Genomic DNA, 23,893 nt, shown 5'->3' with positions numbered 1-23,893 from the left:
AATTTAGAGGTGAGGTCAATTCCAGCACTGCAACAAAGTTCCACATCAGCATGCCAGCGATGGTCAACTGGATTTTCAACCGTCTGTGCATTTGAGGCAATATATAAATATTGGTCAGCATCGTCTTGGTAGTAACCCTATTATTCCAGTTTGGTCCTGAAAAAGGAGGTTTCCTTATCTTACCTTGACCCAGAAAAACCAGACGGAGACATTTGGAAGCTTCACTGGTGTTTATTCATGCATTTGTAAGTGAGAAACATGCTTCCCATGAGGAAACCGGATCTCCCTGAGCTGTTACAAAACACTGATTTTTATATTACTTTTTACATGAACGTTACATGATTTGAAAGTACCAGCAACCTATAATACATATGATTACATTCATTCAATCATTCATCATCTGCTGTGGCAGGATTTGAACCCAGGTTCCCAGAAAGACCTGTGCTGTGCTGTTATGATCATTCAATCATGTTTGAATGGTAAGTTAACACAAGGGCACACACACAGGTAATGGGGAAACAAACAGACGGCCAACCGCTGTCTTTAATCTCGTTTTGATGGGACACCTAACCTTTACTTACTGTAACATCCTATCTGTTCAATGCTCCAGTAACATCTTAGGGTGGCATGTCTGCCTCGTTTGTTCTGCTGACATATCTGACCCTAAGTGGCCTCAATAAGCTGAATTAATAAAAGGTAAGGGAAGAAAAGGCAATAAGAGCTGGAATAGGCCATTTGGCTTCTTTAGCCTGCCCTCCATTCCATAAAATCACAGCTGAATTGATTGTCATCTCAACTTGACTTTCCTGTCTGCCTCTCCAGAACCTTTGTCAATCAAAAACCTGTCTAACTCAGTATATTCAAAGGCACCGGCTCCAATTGTCAGGATTAGATAATAATTTCAAAGGTTTAAGGCTTTCTGAAACATGCAGTCATTTATTTAAATTCTTTGCACGTTTCTAGACTCCCTCATGAGGGGAAACATGCTCCTTTAACGACAGATGTGGCTTTGAAATGGAGGAGAGCTCTGCTCCTTGGTCAACCATATTCATTTGGGCATACTTGATGTCCATCAGTCATCCAATACTGATTTACCAAAAGTCAGAGCATTGGGACAAAAAAAAGATCATTAGAAATTCTTCAGAAAAGGAAAAGGAACAGTGACAATGAAAGTCACTGGATAGCATTCAGGAATCAAAGGAGCATCTGATTTGACCATTTGACCTTTAGCCAGGACATGAAGGTTAATCGTAATGTTCCATCAGCTGCCATAACTCAGGCTGACAAAGTCAGCACAATACAGGGGGTCAAGGTTGCGCTGTACAGCTCAGTATCTTTTATTGATTTTGATCAGTGATTGAGCCAGCCCTTCAGAAAAGCTACTTCAATTGTTGTCAAAGAATAATAAATAACAAAAACAAAACTGATCAGCGAAACATTAAAGCATCTTTTCTCTTTCTCAGCTTTTCAGCTTTCAATAACCAGTGGTAAAAATCATTGGCCCTTTTCATTTTAAACTGACCAGTCCCCTCTGCATTGTTGGCTGCCCAATGTCCCTGGGTGCTGCATTTCTTCACAGTTAAAATGCGATCAGAACCCTAGGTCAACTGGACAGCTCCAAACAAGTACATGGTGATGCAGTGCAAGATGTTTAGCCAAATCTAGTCATTGTCTTGGCATTGTTCATGTGTTACCAGAGTGGACTCTTCTTCTGTTCTGCTCCCCAGCAGTCTTGGGTCCTTCAACAGGGACTTGTGTAGACTTAGGGCTGAGGCAGTTACTGAAAACATCACACCAAAGACAGCAATCACAAAACTTTCACCCAGGGTTGCCTGCATCGCTATCTTCTGAAATTCCTTTCTCCTCAGTTTTGTCTTCACCTGAAAGAACAGGTATGAGCATAGTGCCAATGACACCATGTCCAAAGTGGCTGCAAAACAGAAAATCAAAGCAGTCTCATCATTCATTCTAACAACAAGACTTTTCAATAGATTTGATGGGGTAATGGTATCTCTCATATTGCTGATGTTATCTCCTAGATTCCCCAAGTCTGTGCAAGTCTCTGTTGAGTTAACCCTAAATTGAGATAACCTCATATCTACACAAGCCCCTAGACTCTTCAAAAGACTTAATCAGAGAAAGTCTTGAAACACACTGGCTGAGGGTTACCTTAACAATATGTGAATGGTTGCACTAGCAACTTCCATTTCTATATAACTGTATATGCACAGAATTTTACCTACCCACAGATTAGAGACAGGATAAATGGGATAGGTGGTAAGGGAAGCAAGTCCAGTAATTGAAGAGGTGACAATCTAGTGGTATTAATCCTGAGACCTAGGTAAGGTTCTGGGAACCTGGGTTCAAATCCTGCCACAGCAGATGATGAAATTTAAAGCCAATAAAAATCTAGAATTAAGAGTCTAAAGATGATCATGAAACCATTATCAGAAAAAGCCATTTGTTCACTAACGTCCTTTAGGGAAAGAAACTGCCATCTTTACCTGGTCTGGCTGACACGTGACTCCAGACCTACAGCAATGTGCAATTAGGGATGGGCAATAAATGCTGGTCTAGCAAGCTATGCCCTCATCGAATGAATTTATCAAGAGCCAAATGCATTGCCAAATGAAAGTGCATTTAAGGAACTATCCAAAATGCGGCAAATTAATGGCTGATTAATGCGCATTCAGAATAGTATTGACAGCAAGCAATAATCAGATATTCAACTCAGGTGTTGATTCTGTATAGATTACAAAGGAGAAATTCTGAACGTTGCATTGCTTCAGAACCTCCAACATGCCCACAGGAAATCAAAATATGTCAAACTCAACAATCACAATAAATATATTTTGGCCTTTGTTGCTGTCTTGTCAAAATTTCACTATTTACCCTTTCACATTTTTCAACTGGAATTTGGAATGTCTTTTCCTTGCTTGAGGTTATTAATTTTAATACTGTAAAGAACATCAAGATCCATTGCTATTAACGCCTAACAACTGCTCCTTATGGGGTCCAGAGACATAGAGTCATACAGCATGGAAAATGACCCTTCAGTCAACTTGCCCATGTTGATCAGGTTTCCTAAACTGAGCGAGTCCCATTTGCCTACATTTGGTCCATATCTCTCTAAACCTTCCCTATTCATGTACCTGTGCAAATGTCTTTTAAACACTGTAATTGTACCTGCCTCTACCACTTCCTCTGAGACAAAAAAACTGCAGATGCTGGAATCCAAAGTAGACAAGCAGGAGGCTGGAAAACGACAGCAAGCCAGGCAGCTTCAGGAGGTGGAGAAGTCGATGTTTCGGGTGTAACCCTTCTTCAGGACTGGGGGTGGGTGTGGGGGGGGGGGGGGGGGGGGGGGGAGCTGCAGATAAAGGGAGAAGTGGGGGCAGAGTGGTGAAGTGGGGATAGGTGAAGACATGCAGAAGGTATTAGCTTATTGGTAAATGGGAGGGATGAATCCGCTTGGTGGCAGGTAGCAGTGGAAGGGACCCTCTGGCAGTTCATTCCATATATACACCATTGTCTGTGTGAAAAAGTTGCCCCTTAGGTCTCTTTTAAATATTGCCCCTCTCACCTTAAACCTACACCCTCTAGTTTTGACTCCCTTATGCTGGGTTAAAGACCTTAGCTATTAACCTTATCTATGCCTCTCATGATCTTATAAATTCTATAAGGTCAATTGTCAGCCTTCTATGCTCCAGAGAAAAATGTTTAGCCTCTCCTTATAACTCAAACTCTCCAGTCTCATTAATGTCCTTGTAAATCTTTTCTGCACCCTTTTCAGTTTAATAATATACTCCCTAGAGTTGGGCGACCAGAACTGTACACAGTATTCTAAAGTAGCCTCACCAATGTTTTCTCTTCTACTCAATGCTCTGACCAAGTAAAGCAAGCATACTAAACACCTTCTTCACTACCTTGTCTACCTGTGACACAACTTTCAATAAACTGTGTACCTGCGCCCCTAGGTCTCTCTGTTCAACAACAGGCCCAGGGCCCTCCCATTAACTGTGGAAGTCCCGCATTGGTTTGTCTTATCAAAATGCAACACATCACATTAAACTCTATCTGACACACCTCAGCCCATTGGGCCAGTTAATATCTCATTGTACTCTTAGATAACCTTCTTCACTGCCTACTGTATGACCAATTTTGGTCTCATACTGTACTTTTTCAAAACCTGTAATCAACTCTCACAGGAGTTGGCAGATATAGAGGATTTTAAAAACTTGCACGATGTGTATATATTTACATAGATGCCATTGGGAATGATTAAAGATTTGGAGACAATGCTAAAATTAGACAAATAGCAAAGGGCTACTTATAAGACAAGTACAGCAATAAAAATAGTGGATGCTATTCATTGCTATGAAATGTGAGGAAATAATCATAGAATCATAGGATCTGTACGCTGTGGAAATAAGCCATTCGATCCATCAAGTCTGCACGAACACTCCAAAGAGCATCCCACCCACACCCAGCCCCCCCCCCCTTATCCCTCCAACACTGCATTTATAATGGCTAGCCTGGACACTACAGGGCTATTTAGCTTGGCCAATTCACCATACCTGCATATCTTTGGACTGAAGGAGGAAACCAGCGCGCCCAGAGGAAACCCACACAGACACGGGGAGAACATGCGAACTCCACACAGACTGTCATCCAAGGCTGGAATCGAACCTGGGTCCCTGACCTACTGTGCTGCCTTACTAATCCGTGATTAATAATAATTTGCCAGTTTTCCTCCTATCCTCAAACCCACATATTCAAACATATCCCTCACTACTGAAATTAAACCCTACATTTTCTGTGCTCGTGTCTCCCTCTGCTTGCTGACTGATGTCGAGTTCTTCAGCACAATTCCTGTGACTACAGAACTGCTAAACATTGATCTGAGCATCAGCTCCTTCCTTTCATATTTCCTTCAGAACATTAAGAGTCATGCCCCATCTGGTTTAGGTTTCCTGCAGGATTTCATTTTGTCTGTTAGTGCACTGTTAAATTCATTTGCATAAAATTCATAACATGTCATTTTAATTAGGTCATTCATCAACATAGAATAAGTAACTGCTTCAAAATTGCAACAGAACTTTCCACGAGCCCATTAACTTGTAGGGTACCAAAGGAAATTTAGCTCTTTAATTCACGGAGTTTCTGCATAGCACGCACTTTACTGATAGCACATTCTCTTATGGATTCTTAATGAAAGAAAATGACTGGGTCGAGCCTGAATATCAGAATAGCATGTCTGTGATCTCTCGGTTCTCCAAATCTCTCACTTTCGTCTTGTCTGTGTTATGAAGTTATAGGCATGTACTGTACCTTTAAGAGAGAGTGAAAGCTGGCAAGGACTTAACAAGCACAGAGTGTGCTGAAAAATTTAAAACTGTAACATTTCCCTGTGAAACAAATAGCTGGAGCTGAGTTGCTATGTTACATAACATATTTGAATTTGGCCAATCAGTTTAATTTATACCCCAGATACCGAAAGACTTATCATTTTAAATTATGCCCCAAGATACCAAAATCCAATCAAATTCGAATTTTATTGTTTTGATAATATCAAACCAATGAGACAACCTGATCTTTTGGGGTATAAAAATCAGGCATTTTGAACAGATAGCCAGAATGGCAAAGCGCATTAACAAACAAAAAGGCCCACAGAATCAGTCTCTGAAAGGTACCTATTCATGTGAAATCTGTGCAGCAGAAGACGGAAGAAAAAACCTTGAGCCAGATGAAGATTTTTCATCTACAGAGGAAGATTCAGAGGAGAATCGACACCGCTGACTGGTTTTGAAATTTGAATTTTTTGTAAATCTTAATTGAGGAGTTTTATCGGATCAGTATATTGTGGTAGAGTGGGAGGTCAATAAATCGTTAAGGAGAAAGTGAGGTCTGCAGATGCTGGAGATCAGAGCTGAAAATGTGTTGCTGGAAAAGCGCAGCAGGTCAGGCAGCATCCAGAGAACAGGAGAATCTACGTTTCGGGCATAAGAAGAAGGGCTTCCTGAAGAAGGGCTTATGCCCGAAACGTCGATTCTCCTGTTCCCTGGATGCTGCCTGACCTGCTGCGCTTTTCCAGCAACACATTTTCAGCAATAAATCGTTAAGACAAAGGAGGATTACAGCATTGATAGCTATTGTTTAATGTTCTCTTTTTCTCTTGGACTTAAAGAATAAATTATTAACTTTCCTTTAAATAGTGGGATTTGGTAGTTCTTTGTCACTCATACTTTAAAAGGACCAATTTTTAAATTCCAAGAAAATAAATTCCCTCCCTGTTTTATAATTTATAAAAGTCATAAAAAGTTTTCATTTATAAAATAAATTTAATAAGACAACAGTGCAAAAGAAGACACTAAATATTTGGATTGTAGCCCACAAGAGGAATAAAGAAGCAAGTCTCTGCGCAAAATAGAATGAGCGTTCCAACCATTCAATTTTAATGATTTGCACCAAGTAGATAATCCATCTCAGCCCCCGCCTGAGCCACTAACAATGCTGGTCTTCAGCTAATCTGTCTCACTCCATACGATATCAAAGTAACAGAGTCAAAATGTGTTGTGCTGGAAAAGCACAACCAGGCAGGCAGCATCCGAGGAGCCAGAGAGTCGACGTTTCAAGCAGAAGCTCTTCATCAGGACTGCCACGTTCTTGGTGAGCTTATGATCAAAAGGTTGACTCTCCTGTTCCTTGAATGCTGCATGATCGACTGTGTTTTCCTAGCACCAGACTGTTTGACTCTGATCTCCAGCATCTGCAGTCCTCTCTTTCCCCCGATATCAAAGTAACAGCAGAGTGTACGGAATACAACTCCGTGGGCTTCAACAACCTAGTATTAAGTACTGAACACCAATGCTCTACAACTAGTCTTGTCTTTTGCCAAGTTCTTTCAGTACAGTGCCATAAGACTGGAGGATAGCAAATGTGGTTCCCCTGTTCAAGAAGGGGAGTAGTGACAACCCTGGCATTATAGACCAGTGAGCCTTACTTCAGTTGTTGGTAAAGTGTTGGAAAAGGTTATAAGAGATAGGATTTATAATCATCTAGAAAAGAATAATTTGATTAGGGATAGTCAGCACAATTTTGTGAAGGGTAGGTTGTGCCTCACAAACCTGATTGAGTTCTTTGAGAAAGTGACCAAACAGGTAGATGAGAGTAAATAGGTTGATGTGGTGTATATGGATTTCAGCAAGGCGTTCGATAAGGTTCTCCACAGTAGGCTATTGTACAAAGTGCGGAGGAATGGGATTGTGGGAGATATAGCAGTTTGGATCAGTAATTAGCTTGCTGAAAGAAGACAGAGGGTGGTGGTTGATGGGAAACGTTCATCCTGGAGTCCAGTTACTAGTGGTGTACCGCAAGGGTCGGTGTTGGGTCCACTTCTGTTTGTCATTTTTATAAATGGCCTGGATGACAGTGTAGAAGGATGGTTTAGTAAATTTGCAGATGACACTAAGGTTGGTGGAGTTGTGGATAGTGACGAAGGATGTTGTAGGTTACAGAGAGACATAGATAAGCTGCATGTTATGAAGGTTTCATATTTTTATTATTGTTGAGGATTTGAAATAAATTAGTGTTTTTGCAATCCTTCAGAATTCAAGTTCAGCAGAGGTATCTTTTGTTTTTAAATGGTCAATGAACAGACATATTGAAAGTATTTTCAACAAGGCATTCCTTGTAAATTATGTGGTTTCAGTTAATTATCAGACTTGTTCACTCCCTTTGTGACTCTCTGTGGCTGTTTGAACAGTATTTTGCAGGCAGGATTTCCTGAAGAAGGGCTTATGCCCGAAATGTCGATTCTCCTGTTCCTTGGATGCTGACTGACCTGCTGTGCTTTACCAGCAACACATCTTCAGCTCTGATCTCCAGCATCTGCAGACCTCACTTTCTCCTTGGTTACCAGTTCAGGGAAGCCTGTTGAAGAAAAGGCTGAATTTGAGAGGTGAGGTTTGAGTGTCTGCCCTTGACATCAAGGCAGCATTGATACCATTAACCAAGTGTGGCATCAAGGAGCCCTAGCAAAATGGGCATGGGAAATTCAATGGGAATGAGAGGAAAGCTTCCTCTTTTTCCTGGAGTGTAAGAGGTTGAGGGGTGACTTATAGAGGTTTATAAAATCATGAGGAGCATGGTTGGGTAAATAGACAATGTCTTTTCTCGAGAATTAAAAGGTGCACGTTTAGGGTGAGAGGGGAAGAACTTAAAAGGGACCGAAGAGGCAACTTTTTCATGCAGAGGGTGGTGTGTGTATGGAATGAACTGCCAGAGGAAGTGGTGGAGGCTGGTACAATTACAACATTTAAAAGGCATCTGGATGGGTATATGAATAGGAAGGGTTTAAGAGTGCTTGGGGCCAAATGTTGGCAAATGAGACTAGATTAGGTTAGGATATCTAGTCGGCATGGATGAGTTGGACCTCAGGGTCTGTTTCCATGTTGTACATCTCTATGGTTGGAATCATAGCTGGAGAAAAGGAAGATGGTTGTGGTTGTTGGAGGTCAATCACCTCAGCTCTGGGACATCTCTGCAGGAGTTCCTCAGGATAGTGTCCTCGGCCCAACCATCTTCAGCTGCTTCATCAATGACTTCTGTTCCATCATAAGGTCAGAAGTGTGGATGTTCACTGATGATTGCACAGTGTTCAGCACCATTCATAACTCTTCAGACAAGGAAGCAGTCCATGCTTGAATGTAACAAGATCTGGAAAAGCTTGGACCAATTTGTTGCAAGTAACATTCAAGCCACACATATGACAAGAAATGAACATCTCCAATTTAACCCTCTCCCCTTGACAATCAATGGCATTACCATCATTGATTACTACCGCATTAACATCCTGGCTGCTTATTATTGACCAGAGACATAAGTGGATCAGCCATATAAACACTGTGGCCCCAAGCACCTGTCTGGAGTTGCATATTCGAAGCAAGTAACTCAACCCCAACCTATCTACCACCTATAATGATTGCAACTGAATCTCCACTTGCCTGGGTACATACAGGTCCAATGACAATCAACAAAGTAGAATCCGTACAAAATAAAGCAGGATCCTTTCCACCTCGTTAAACATTAACTCCCTCTGTATATGCCATAAAGAAAACCCCCTACATCAATTAGCCAATCAGACAGTGCTTCATCAACAGCACTTTCAAAACATACAACCAATGTTACTTAAAGGAACAAAGACACCAAACACCACCACTTGCAAGTTCCCTTCCAAATCACGCACCTACTTGACTTGAAAATATACCATCGCCATGACTGACATACAAAATGCCAAATGTTGTAACTGCAGTCAAATTCCAGTAAGACAACATTTCTGCTATTTGTGATGTAGATTTGCAGCATATTATTATTTGGGAACTTGGATTCAAAAGTGGAGGAAAAAATGATTTGCAGTTTCATTTCTGCAACTCAGGTTTTTTACACAAAGGTTAGAAAATTATTTTTAGTAGTGATCTAAAGACAGCTTTACCAAGAAAGCATGAACCTTAAGTTACATAACTAGCAGCTAACCTGACAGCTCGTTATTGAATGCTTAGAAAGTTGAGTTGTATTACCACAACAGAAACAGATGGTTCTGATGCCTCTAGTGGGTCGAAATCAGGATTAAGAGTCCTGAAGATTGTGCTGCCTGCCTAGTGCTATGGTTAAGGATACCACATGTGGGCTGCAGAGGAACTTGGAGTGAGAGGGAAAGGTTCAGTTGTTGTGGTATATTTAGGTACCAACAAAATAGGTACAAAGAGGAAAGACGTTCTGAAAGATTAAAAGTTTAAGGGGGATACACGCAGCAAGCACTTTACTCAGAGGGTGGTAGGTGCCTGGAACGCATTGCCAGCAGAGATAGTAGAGGCAGGCACGGTAGATTCATTTAAGATGCGTCTGAACAGATGCATTAGTAGGTGGGGAGCAGAGGGATACAAATGCTTAGAAATTACTCAGGTAGTAGTAAGGGTATGGAATGCTTCGCCTGCAACGGTAGTAGATTCGCCAACTTTAAGTACATTTAAGTCGTCATTGGACAAGCATATGGATGTACATGGAATAGTGTAGGTTAGATGGGCTTCAGACAGGTCGGCACAACATCGAGGGCCGAAGGGCCTGTACTGTGCTGTAATGTTCTATGTTCTACGCTGAGGGACTGCGTGCAGTTTGGTACTACCTTAAGCAGAACCCCAAGGGAAATAATCTTCAAACTATTACCTGAGCACAAGCACTTTGGGATTCAAATCCATGCCCCTCAGAACATTAGTTTGGGATTACCAATGTCCAATGAAATTACGACTATGCTACACTGTCACCATAAGGTTACTCAATTCAGTAAATGGGCAGTGACTAAAGACCTGATGAAATTGTTTCAGCCAACAAACCGAATATGCATAAACACTTTATTCCACAAACAAAGACCTCATCTTGCCTTGTATCAATGGATGAATGATGTTCCAATTGGACAGGGAAACCTTGTTTTTAGCACATTCAATCTGGAGACAGTGCAACAAAACCTGAAAGAAGATCGATGTACAGCCATGACAGGCAAGACCTAACCTACTGGATTTCAGACGTTTGTGAACCAGAGTGTCAGATTAGGGAGGTCCAATCTGTATACTTTAAAGTTTAGTCATTGTTGCCATGTAGAAAATTCAGTGGCCAATTTGCACATTTCATACTTTCACACACAACAATTTAATAATGTTTTTAATTGTTTGTCGGACAAATTATGGACAGGGCTCCAAGAGAATTTTCTTTGTATAAATAATGCCATGGAATCTTATAAATCCGACTGATGAGAGGGCCAGATGGGGTCCAATGTTCACTTCTCATCTGATAGACAGCCCTGCTGTCAGTGCAGCACTCCCTCAGAACTGCTCCAGTCCCTGGAGAGAGAATTGAACTCAAAGCTGTCTGACTTAGAGGACAGGCTGCCTCAACTGAAATCACCAGAAGAGTGGTAAGATTAGAATCAGAGACAGAGAAAATTTACAACATGTGAGGCCATTATGTCTATGCCTATAGAAAGATAGCAATCCACCCTAATGCCATTTACCCACTGTGTAGGTTACACAAGTACATATTCAAGTGTCTTTTACATGAAATGAGGATTTCAGCTTAACCCACTTTTTCAAGCAGTAAGTCCAGTATGCTGCTGGTTTCTAATTGAAAACATTTCTCCTCAAACATTTCCTCTAACTAGTCTGCACTTCTTGACTTCTCTGATCATGGAGAGAGCCTGTCCACTCTGGTCTCTCATTATTTTATTTGCCTCAATTAAACCTTCCCTTCAAATGAAAACAACCCCATCCTATCCTGTTATTCCCATAGGGAAAATTCTCCAGTCTGGACATGATCCTCATCAATCTGTGACCATCTGCAGTGAACCTGTAAAATAGGGAGACACGTAAAAAGCTGAAAACATAAAACAAAGAAAATGTTTACCTGTTATAAAATGCAGCGTAATCGGCAAGTTAAACAAAAGTGGATGTCTTGATCCCAGGAAGCTGAGAATGAAAGCTCCAAAGCCTGTTAATATTCCAAAGTAGCTGCACGTGGCCATCACAATAAGTAGAGAAATCCCTTCATAGTTCAGGACGGTATTGGGATCTGCAGATTCCAATTGAAGAAAGGCTGGTTAATATAAAGGTAAAGTTGCCATAGTCCTACTAGAGTCGAGAATGTTGGAAAAGCACAGCAATTCGATTTTCCTGCTCCTCAAATGCTGCCTGACCTGCTGTGCTTTTCCAGCGCCACACTCTCCACTCTAATCTCCAGCATCTGCAGGACTCACTTTTGCATAGTCCTACTGGACCATAGGGCTGCACTCTCATTAAGCAGAGACAACTGGTGGTGGGTTAACCTGACGGTCACTGCACCTGAGGCAAGGGGAGAAGGTGAGAAGGAAAGTCCTTCGTGGTAACCTTAGCTGCTGCAGGAATTGGACACATGCTGTTAGCATCACACTGCATAACAAACCAGCCGTCCAGCCAACTGAGCTAACCAACCCCGGGTTAACATAATGCATTAATCAAAAGAAAAATCTTGTACACAAGAGGCTATGTCAATCAACTGCCATTGGCAAAACCGTTAACATGTTTGAAGCAGGCAAGGTCAAGCCAGGTTCAAAAAGGTGTCTGTAACAATGTCGGTATTCTACCCTCGAAATGCTCTTGGGTTCAGCATCACCAGTCCCTTCTCTGATGGATGCTCCAAGCCCTGTGACCCAAAGTACAAGGGTAAAGAAGTGATGGTGAACTTGTATAAGACACTTGTTAGAGCTCAACTGGAGTATTGTAGATGACAGTGTGAGCCAAGTGAGAGGAAGGGTGTGGAGAGGGTGTGGAGAGGGTGCAGAGGTAGTTTGCGAGAATGGTTCCAGAATGAGAACCTTCAGCTCTGAGGATAGATTGAAGAAGCTGTGAAAAGAAGGCTAGGAGGAGATCTGATAGAAGTCTGGAAAATCAAGAGTGGGCTGGATAGAGCAGATAAGGAGAAACTGTTCCACTCGTAAAAGGAACAAGAGCGAGACGGCATAGATTTAAAATGCTCCAGAAAAGAAGCAGGGGTGAAGTGAGGAAACCCTTTCACACTTAGTGACTAGTCACGGTCATGAAGTGCACTGCCTGAGAATGTGAAGGTGGCAGGTACAACTGAGGCACTTAAGAGAGCTTTGGATCATTATTTGGATAAAAATAAGGTGCACGGGGACAAAACAGGAGATTGATACATGTTTGAAGAGCTGGTGCAGGAATGAAGGTCTGAATGGCCACTTTCTGCACCATAACGACTCTGTACTACTGACCACCTGGATCCAACAGGCTGCCCACCAGTCAGAATGTGGCTGCCAAGGATTCCTATCCAGCCCACACCATGTTCCAAATCAGGGAAGAATACATGGAAGAGACTGCAACTCCAATCAGATGCTCTTTCCCTCCCGTCTTTATGTAAGAACTAGGAGAAAAATAGGTCATTTAGCGCCTCACGCTTGCTGCCAGTCAATAGGATCATGGCAGATCTCATCACGCCCTTAACTCCACTTTCCTGCCTTGGTAAAATTAGATTACATGGGATTCTGGGAGAGCTTGCCAAATAAGTACAGATTTGGCTTGACGGTGGTAGAAGGTTGATTTTTGGATTGGAACCTTGTGAACAGTGGTGTTCCGCAGGGATTGCTGTGAGGTCCACTGCTGTTTCTCATTTAAATAAATAATTTGCATGACATTTTAGGAGGCATGGTTAGTAGGTTTGCTGATGACACACAAATCAGTGATATAGCCTGAAATAACTCCACAGAGGCCAGCATCCCATCACCTAATCACCCTTTACTCACACGTGGAGAGTCTTTGACACTGGCCCAGCTCCCTCAGAGCCAGCTCTCAAGAGTGTCAGAATATCTGACATATCTTTTTATCTTGCAGCCAGGGCTCCATGATTGGACCAGACTAATATGGGTCCCCCAATCAGGGGACCCATATTCTATCATGTTTAGCTAGTTCACCTGGCTGGCTACATTACAATCATTACATAGATAATCTTTCTTCACTGTTGACTAAGATTTAAAAGGGATCTTGATCAACTGGTCCAATGGGCCGAGGTGGGGCAGATGGAGTTTAATTCAGATAAGTGCAAGGTATTGCAGTTTGGTAAAATAAACAAGGACTTATACAATTAATGGTAGAGCCCTGGGCAATGTTGTTGAACAGAGAGATTTAGGGATTCAGATATATAGTTCCTTGAAAGTTGCATCAGAGGTAGACAGGGTGGTTAAGAAGGCACTTAGCATGCTTGCCTTCATTGCACAGATCTTTGTGTACAGGAATTAGGACGACATATTGAGGTTGTATAGGATGTGGTGACCCTGCTATAATTAGGAATGATATTGTTAAATTGGAGAGGTTCAGAAAATATTTCACAGGATGTTGCCGGAAATGGAGAGCTTGAGTTATAAGGAGGGGCTGGATAGGCTGGGACTTCTTTCATCAGAGAACAGGAGGTTGAGGGGAGACCTTATCGGAGTTTATAAAGTCACGAGGGGCATGATAAGGTGAATAGCAAAGGTCAAAACTCAAAATAGAATTAGAATTAGAATTCCTACAGTATGGAAACAGGCCCTTCAGCCCACCAAGTCCACACCGACCCTCCGAAGAGTATCCCATCCAGACCCATTCCTCAATGTTTACCCCTGACTCATACGCCTAACCCACCCATCCCTGAACACTATGGGCAGTTAAGCATGGCCAATTCAGCTAACCTGTACATCTTTGGATTGTGGGAGGAAACTGGAGCACCCGGAGGAAACCCATGCAGACACAGGGAGAATGTGCAAACTCCACACAGACAGTCGTGCGAGCCTGGAATCGAACCTGGGTTCCTGGTGCTGAGAGGCAGCAAAGCTAACCACTGAGCCACCATGCCGCCCCATTTTTTAATATATTTTTTGGATTTATATTTTATATTATTCCCAATTCTTCCGCCGTATATGCTCCCAAGAGGACCAATTCCACCATAGACCATCCCAGATGGCCTCCTTCTACAAAGACTGCAATTTCCCCTTCCACATGGTTGACAATGCCCTCCAGCACATCTCCTCCACTTCCCACACCTCCATCCTTGGACCCCACCCCTCCAATCACAACAAGGACAGAATCCGCCCCCACCCCCAATCCCGGCCCTCAACTTCCACTTCATCAACCACCAGGTACATCGCATCATCCTCCGTCATTTCTGCCACTTACTCACAGACCCCCACCACGAGAGATATATTTCCCTCCCCATCCCTATCTGCGTTCCGGAGTCACCATTCCCTCCGCGACTCCCTTGTTAGATCCATGCCCCCCCCCGCTCCCCCCACCAACCCACCCTCCGTTCCTGGCACCTTCCTTTGCCACCACAAGAAGTGCAAAACGTGCAACCACACCTCCCACCTTAACTCTGTCCAAGGCCCCAAAGGATCCTTCCACATCCGATAGAGTACATCTACACGTCATCTACTGTGTCCATTGCTCTCAATGTGGTCTTCTCTACACTGGGGAGACAGGATGCCAACTTGTGGAACATTTCAGAGAACATCTCTGGGACACCTGCAATGACCAATCCCACCGCCCTATGGCCGAACACTTTAACTCCGCCTCCCACTCCGCCAAGGACATGCAAGTCCTAGGCCTCCTCCACCAGCAAACCCTAACCACCCGACACCTGGAGGAACAGCGCCTCATCTTCCACCTTGGGATCCTCCAACCACATGGGATCAATGTCGATTTCATCAGTTTCCTGATCTACCTCACCCCCCCCCCCCACCCGTCCCGTCCCCCCCCCCCCCCCCCACCTTACGGGGATCTAACCTTCCAACTTGACACTGCCCTCTTGTCCATCTTCCTTCCCACCTATCTACTCAACTCTCCTCTCTGACCTACCACCTTCACCCCCACCTTCATCTACCTATCAAATTCCCTCCCCCCAGCCCCACCTCCTCCCATTTATCTCTTGGTCTCCTTGGGCCACAAGCCTCATTCCTGTTGAAATGCTTATATTTGACACATCGATTCTCCTGTTCCTCAGATGCTGCTTAACCGGCTGTGCTTTTCCAGCATCACACTCTTCAACTCTGAGCACCAGCATCTGCAGTCCTCACTTTCTCCTTGGAAAAATATCACCATTCCTCAAGGTCACTAGATTAAAATCCGGGAATTCCTTCTCTAATGGCATTGTGGGTCAACCCACAGCATGTAGACTGCAGCGATTCAAGAAGGCAGCTCATCACCATCTTCCCAAGGACAACTAAGGACAGACAATAAAGGCTTGCACATTCTGTGAGTGAATAAGAAAGTCCGCAGATCATGAGCGAGTAATTTCTGGGCACACATTTCTCTTCCTAATGAAAGATGCCAATTCCTACAGTTGGCACATGCTACATCTTTCCTGGTACAAGACCCTCCCTCCCAGTATTACTTTCTATCTCTGTTCACCAACATGGTAAACACCACTACAATGTGCAGGATGAGAAGCTAAGCAACATAGCAATCTGATTTATTCATATAATGCTAATTGTGGTCTGTCATCAAGTAAAAACAAATGAAATGGGATTTTTGACACTTAGGAAATAGCAGTTTTCAAATAATATAAATGTACTGTTTGAGCTGAGTATTGTTAATCATTGTTAAGTGTCCACTAATTTATAAGATTGGTAAGAGAGAGGTGTGATATTAATTAATGGACCGAAGATTGGTTGGCTACCAGGAAACAGAATAGTCATAAACAGGTCACTTGGCAAGACATGACAAGTGGTGTGTGACTTCAAGTTTTTATCATTGATATAAATGACTTGGATAAAAGGATCAAAGATTTGGTTGGCAAATCTACTGATGATGTTTAGACATATAAAAAAGTAAAAAATAAAAGCAAATTACTGCAGATGCTGGAATCTGAAACCAAAAGAGAAAATGCTGGAAAATTTCAGCAGGTATGGCAGCATCTGTAAGGAGAGAAAAGAGCCGACATTTCAAGTAAATTGTGAAGTAAATTGTGAAGAGAACTTTAAGAAACTTTAGAGGGATATAGATTAATTGAGTGGGCAAAGATCTGGCAAATGTGGGAAAATACGAAATTGTCCATTTTGGCAGAAAGAATAAGTGGTGAGAGATTGCAGAATGTAGATATGCAGAGGGATCTAGGTAAACTAATACGTGAATAGCAAAGTTTAGTATGCAAGGACAACAAGTAATTGGAAAAGACTGGAGAAGCTAGGGCTGTATCCATTGGAGTTTTGAACATATAAGGTGCTAAGGGTCTTGACAGGCTGGATGTGGGAGAATGAACACTGGAGGAACTCAACAGGTCTGGCAGCATCTCTGAAGGGAAAAAGAGGGCTAACATTTTGAGTCCAGTTGTCACCCATTTCAGACAGAAATTAGGAGAATTTTTCTTCACCCAGAGTGTCATGAGTCTTTGGAGTTCTTCAAAAGGCACAGGATTTGAATGCTTTTAAACACACAGGGAGATTGACTCCTCAGTTCTGAAGAAGCGTTATACCCAACATGAAACATTAACTCTGGTACTCTCGCCACTGATGCTGCCAAACTGGCCAATTTTTTACAGTATTTTCTGTTTATAAATCAATGGAAATTGCTCTCTTCAAGACTGCAGGAAAGAAAATTGAAAGAGCAAAGGCCTGAGTTAATTAATCTTCATTGTATTTCTAAGATACATTACAAAATGCGTGATTCGCTGACCGTGACTTGATAGTGACTCATTGAGTGGCAGATTAGCCCACTCATCAAGTTAGAAATTACACAGTTCTGAACCCATGAAATACCTACCACTTCTAGTGTACAACACGGATTGGAAAGTATGACTCTAAGATAAGCTGCACTGTATCACCCCCATAAAGACCATATGCAATGGCAAAGACAAATATAGAATCAATTTTGGCACAGGAAGAAACTCGATATGTTGAAGGTGCGGGGTGACTATAATCATTAAACGATATCATGTCACATCCACCCCAGCAGGCATTTTATTTCATTCTACCTTTCACGGAACTAATCTATGGTGATGTATTGATCATATTGACATCTTCCACTTTTAGACATGAACCCAGGTATCATGGCATCTTTGGAAAGTCCCTCTCCACATCCTCCCCTAATAACTCATAGGAAATGTTTGCAAGTCATGGTATGTACAATACTGTTCTGCTCATAATGCTCTACTTCCAACAGGTCAAGTTCTGGACACTACGCTCACAATAGATTAGACTCTCATCATTCAAATAGGTTCTGGTAAGCAAAGGTAGTACATGGGAAACAGCCCCTGGAAAGAGAGAGCTCCTGGGGGCTGTGTCTAAAATCGATGAGCTAACCCACATCACATGGCTAGAAGTGAACATTTTAATGCTTACAGAGCGTTCAAGTCCAATTGCTATTACTGAGGTGGTGAAGGGTACCATACCCACATGTAACTGGACCTGGGTACCAATAATGGAAAGTCATTTTCAAATGGCAGGCATTGACCAACCCCAACAGCAGTGGACCTAATCACCCTCACTCTGCCTAAACATCAAGGTCATGTCAATTATTGTTAACCTGCAGTACGTCAGCCACAATACCACTGCAGCTGGTGGAGGTGGCCACTGTCTGGGTCTTCTCCATGAAGCAGCTCAACTTCAGATTCTCCAAAGACTTTCCACCAACTACAATCCACATCAGGAATATGATGGAATATTCCTTAACCTGTCTGGTTCACTGTTGTCCTCTAGGGAAGAAAAACATCCTTGCCCAGTCTGGCTAACATAAGACTCCAGAGAGACAGCAATATGGCTGTCTCCTCAACTGGCCCAGCAACCCACTGAGTTGTATTCAAGGCCAACCACAGCATTAAATGCTGGCTCAACCAGCGACACCCATGAACAATAATTCTTTTAAAAATCTTAATTTGGCTATCACCTCACAGCTGCAAAAACACTCATGATGCTTGACACCCCATCCAGGACGTAACAGCGCACTCAGCTGACACAGCAGGCACTAACCTAAACATTCAGTCACTCCATCCTCAACACTGTATAGTGTTAGAATCATCAAAACATTAGAGCACAGAAAGGGCCATTCAGCCCATTGCATCTGTACTGGACAAAAGAACGCCAGCTGCCAATTCTAATCCCAACTTCCAGTAACTGAACCATAGTGTTTCAAGTTAGAGCACCTCAGGTGGGAATTCAAGGTACTTTTTTAAAAATGGGTTGAAGGTTTCTGCCTCCACCACCAAAAACCTTTTTTTAAAGTTTTCTTGAGCTATAGAATTTTATTTGCTTCAGATTTGGTTTATTCATTCACAGAATGGTTGCCCATCCTCAATTGCCCTTGCGAAGGTGTTGGAGGTGACCTACTTTCTTGAACTGCTGCTGTCCACATGATTCAGGTACAGCCATTCTGCATCATCGACAAAGCCAGCACTGATTGCTCATTTCCAGTTACTTTTGAATACAACTGAATGGCTCTCTAAGCTGCTTCAGACAGCAATTACGAGTCACCCACATTGCTGTGATCAGGAAACACATGTAAGGCCAGACCAGCATGGTAGATTTCCTCCCAGGAAGGACACTAATGAACCAGATGGGTTGTTGCAATTATTACTGAAATTAACATTTCGTTCCAGAAGTGATTTTAAATTCCCTCCTTTGCTATGATGGGATTTGAGCTCATGCATTAGTCCATTTGCTTAGGAATTACAAGTCGGTAACATTGCCACTCTGTTACCTTAAAGGATGCACTACAGCAACATTGTTTGGTACAGTTCCCTAACTGCCTCAGATCAGACTTGAACTAATTTTTCTGCCCTCAAGAGTAGCTGGGCAGAACACTGAACACTTTGTGATATTTCATTGCAGGCCTCTGCTCAATAACTATAACAATGCCTTAAAAGCTATAGATACAGAATAAGGGACACACGTTAGCACTACATATATTTAGGGATTACTAATTGCTCAGAATGTAGACATTGTCACTGTGGCAACCATATGGTCAAAACTGATAAAATAAATCTTATTCTTTTCTGAGGAAATCATTATGAGTTTCGGAAATAAGCTTCATTGACCCAAAAGTAATCAGATTTGGCACAGACCTTCTTTCGTTTATGGCTCCTATAAATATCAACCTATAAGTAGCCCATGTAGCTGTCAATTGTCTGTTCTAAGTGTGGTTTATAGAGTTCTCTGCTCGCTGAAGTAAAATTGGTTTCCTATTACTCAGTGGCACACATTTTCAAGGATGTTGAAGTCATGGGAGGTGGGGGAGGGATAAAGAAGGGTGGAATTAAATCAGGCCTAAAAGGCAAAAATGATTCATAAAAAGTTATCAGAATGTGTAAATGAGCATGGAAAAACATTTGAAAGAAAGTATTAAAAAACTGTACGCTGTGTAGAGATTATGAATCACAGTTTAGTAGGCAGGTAATGAACCTCAGAAGGTTAGCAAGCAGAAATTAGCAAAGCTAATACAATCTGATAATTTACTGTGAGAGAATTTAAATGCAAAAGGATGCTGGGATTCAATTTGACCAGCATTGGTGAGACCACATGTGTATGTAGTGGTCTTATTTAAGAAATCCACTTGAAGCAGTTACTAGGCTAACACCTTATGAAGAAATTGGACAGATTGTGCCTGTATACTATGAAGCTTAGGAGAGTAAGAGGTGACTTGGTTGAAACATATACAATATACTAAAGGGTCTTGACAGAGAGCATGGGTAATGGATGTTTCTTCATGTGGGAGATTCTAGAACTAGGAGGGCTAGAGTTAACCTGTCCATTGTCTACAAGGCACAGTAGGAGTGAAATGAAACACTTAGCACTTGCCTGGGTGACTAAAGCTCCAACAACACTCGAAGCTCGATACCATCCAAAACAAAGTAGCCCCTTTGAACACAGAACATTACTGTGCAGTACAGGCCCTTCAGCCCTCGATGCTGTGCCGACCTTTGGAACCAAACTGAAGCCCATCTATCCTCCACTATTCCATTTTCATCCATATGTTTATCCAATAACCATTTAAATGCCATTAACGTTGATGAGTCTACAACTGTTGCAGGCAGGGTATTCCATGCTCCTACTATGCTGAGTAAAGAAACTACCTCTGACATCTGTCCTCTATCTCTCACCCCTCAATTTAAAGCTATGTCCCATCGTGCTAGCCATCACCATCCAAGGAAAAAGGCTTATATCTTATATGTCTCAATTAAGTCACCTCTCAACTTTCTTCTCACTAACGAAAACAGCCTCTAGTCCCTCAGCCTTTCTTTGTAAAACCTTCCTTTCATATCAGGCAACACCCTAGTAAATCTCCTCTGCACCTCTCCAAAGCTTCACATCCTTCCTATAACACAGTGACCAGAACTGTACACAATACTCCAAGTGTAGCCACACCAGCGTTTTGTACAGCTGCAGCATAACCTCATGACTCTGAAACTTAATCCCTCTATCAATAAAAGCTAATAACTGTATGCCTTCTTAACAACCCTATCAACCTGGGTGGCAACTTTCAGGGATCTATGTACCTGGACACCAAGATCTCTCTGTTAATCTACACTATCAAGAATCTTATCATTAGCCCAGTGCTCTTTATTCCTGCTGCTCCTTCCAAAGTGAATCACCTCACACTCTTCCACATTAAACTCTATTTGTCACCTCTCATCTCAGCTCTGCAGCTTATCTCTGTCTCTCTGTAACCTGCAATATCCTTCAGCACTATCCACAACTCCACCAGTCTTAGTGTCATCTGCAAATTTACGAACCCATCCTTCTACGCCCTCATCCAGGTTTTATGAAAATGACAAACAGCAGTGGTCCCAAAACAGATCCTTGCAGTACCCCACTAGTAACTGAACTCCAGGATTAACATTTCCCATCAACCACCACCCTCTGTCCTCTTTCAGCGAGCCAATTTCTGACCCAAACCACTAAATCACCATCAAACCCATGCCTCTGTAATTTGTGCAATAGCCTACCGTGGAGAATCTTATCAAACAATTTACTGAAATCCATATATACCACATCAACTGCTTTACCCTCATCCACCTGTTTGGTCACCTTCTCAAAGAATTCAATAAGGTTTGTGAGGCACAACTTATCCTTCACAAAACTGTGTTGACTATCCATAGTCAATTTATTCCTCTCTAGATGATTATAAATCCTATCTCTTATAACCTTTTCCAATACTTTACACACAAACGAAGCAAGGGTTACTGGTGAAAAATTATCAGGGTTGTCTCTACTCCCCTTTTTGAACAAGGGGACAACATTTGCTATCCTCCAGTCTTCTAATACTATTCCTGTTGACAATGATGACATAAAGATCAAAGCCAAAGGCTCTGCAATCCCTCCCTGGCTTCCCAGAGGATGCTGAGATTATTCCCATCCAGCCCAAGGGATTTATCTATTTTCACACTTTCCAGAATTGCTAACACCTCCTCCTTGCGAACCTCAATCCTGTCTAGTCTAGTAGCCTGTGCCTCAATATTCTCCTTGACAACATTGTCTTTTTCCAGTGTGAATTCTGACGAAAAATATTCATTTAGCGCTTCCCCCATCTCCACGGACTCCACACACAACTTCCCACTACTGTCCTTGAATGGCCCTAATCTTTCTCCAGACATTCTTTTATTCCTGACATACCTAGAGAAAGCTTTAGGGTTTTCTTGATCCTGCCAAAGACTTCTCATGTCACTTCCTGGCTCTTCTTAGCTCTCTCTTTAGGTCTTTCCTAGCTAACTTGTAACTCTCAAGCGCCCTGAGCCTTTATATCTCATCCTAACATAAGCGTTCTTCTTCCCCTTGACAAGAGCTTCAACTTCTTTAGTAAACCAAGGTTCCCTCACTCAACCACTTCCTTCCTGTCTGACAGGTACATACTTATCAAGGACACGCACTATCTGTCCCTCGAATAAACTCCACATTTCAATTGTGCCCATTCCCTGTAGTTTTTTCCCCATCCTATGCATTATAAATCTTGCCTAATCGCATCATAATTGCCTTTCCCCCAGCAATAACTCTTGCCCTGCATTATATAGCTATCCCTTTCCATCGCTAAAGCAAACATACTGAATTGTGGTCATTATCACCAAAATGCTGACCTACCTCCAAAATCTAACACCTGACTAGATTCATTATCCAGTACCAAATTCAATGTGGCCTTGCCCCTTGTTGGCTTGTCTACATACTGTGTCAGGAAACCATTCTGCATTCCCTGGACAAAAACTAACCCATCTAAAATATTCAAACTATAGTATTTCCAGTCAATATTTGGAAAGTTAAAGACCCCCATAACAACTACCTTGTCTCTGTCACTCCTATCGAGAATCATCTTTGCTATCCTTTCCTCTGCATCTCTGGAACTATTCGGAGGTCAATAGAAAACTCCCAACAGGGTGACCTCTCCTTTCCTGTTTCTAACCTCAGCCCATACTACCTCAGTAGATGAGTCCTCAAACATCCTTTCTGCCACCGTAATACTGGCCTTGACTAACAATGCCACACCTCCCCCTATTTTACCATCTCCTCTGTTCTTACTGAAACATCTAAACCCCCGAACCTGCAACAACCATTCCTGTCCCTGCTCTATCCATGTCTACGAAATGGCCACAACATCGAAGTCCCAGGTACAAACCCATACTGCAAATTCACCCACCTTATGCAGAATGTTCCTGGCATTGAAGTAGACACACTTCAAACCACCTTCCTGCTTGCCGGTCCACTCTTGCAACCTTGAAACCTCATTTCTGACCTCACTACTCTCAATCGCCTACACACTTGATGAGAACAAAATCCACAAGCATTCACTCATTTGTTACTCATAGTCGGTAGCAGCAGTGTATACCATCATCAAGGTGCACTGCAGAAATTCACAAAACCACCTTCCGAACCCACGACCACTACAAGGTCAGGGGCAGCAGATACATAGGAACACCATCATCTACAAGTTCCCCTTCCATGTCACTCACCATCCTGACTTGGAAATATATCGTTGTTCCTTCAGGGTTGCTGGGTCAAAGTCTTGACACTCTTTAACAGCATTGTGGGTTAATCCACAGCAGAAGGACTGCTGATGTTCAAAAAGGCAGCTTAACAGACTGATTAGCCAGGTTAGATCTCACGGAATACAGGGAGAACTAGCCATTTGGATACAGAACTGGCTCAAAGGTAGAAGACAGAGGGTGGTGGTGGAGGGTTGTTTTTCGGACTGGAGGCCTGTGACCAGTGGAGTGCCACAAGGAAATGTACTGCGTCCTCTACTTTTTATCATTTACATAGATAATTTAGATGCGAAGATAAGAGGTATAGTTAGTAAGTTTGCAGATGACACCAAAATTGGCGGTGTAGTGGACAGCAAAGAGGGTT

At 42.5% G+C, this 23,893-nt stretch overlaps 1 protein-coding gene across 1 annotated transcript in view; it reads right to left on the bottom strand.

Annotated features, from left to right (window-relative positions):
• Window positions 1-217: 217 nt before the first annotated feature.
• LOC122556123 (uncharacterized) overlaps window positions 218-23,893 on the bottom strand; it is a 48,489-nt gene continuing 24,813 nt past the window's right edge. The window contains exons 2-3 of the mRNA XM_043702636.2: window positions 11,455-11,619; window positions 218-1,930 (exon numbers count right to left, since the gene is read on the bottom strand). Coding sequence (XP_043558571.2) covers window positions 1,662-1,930; window positions 11,455-11,619 — 434 coding nt within the window. The 3' untranslated portion in view covers window positions 218-1,661. The remainder of the gene's footprint in view (window positions 1,931-11,454; window positions 11,620-23,893) is intronic.

The sequence above is a fragment of the Chiloscyllium plagiosum genome, unplaced genomic scaffold (assembly GCF_037043375.1).
Source record: "Chiloscyllium plagiosum isolate Xiang-an unplaced genomic scaffold, Cpla_swu_hap1 HiC_scaffold_1, whole genome shotgun sequence".
NCBI classification, from domain to species: domain Eukaryota; kingdom Metazoa; phylum Chordata; class Chondrichthyes; order Orectolobiformes; family Hemiscylliidae; genus Chiloscyllium; species Chiloscyllium plagiosum.
Note: the sequence above shows the minus strand (reverse complement) of the source record. Positions and strands in the feature narration are given on the sequence as shown.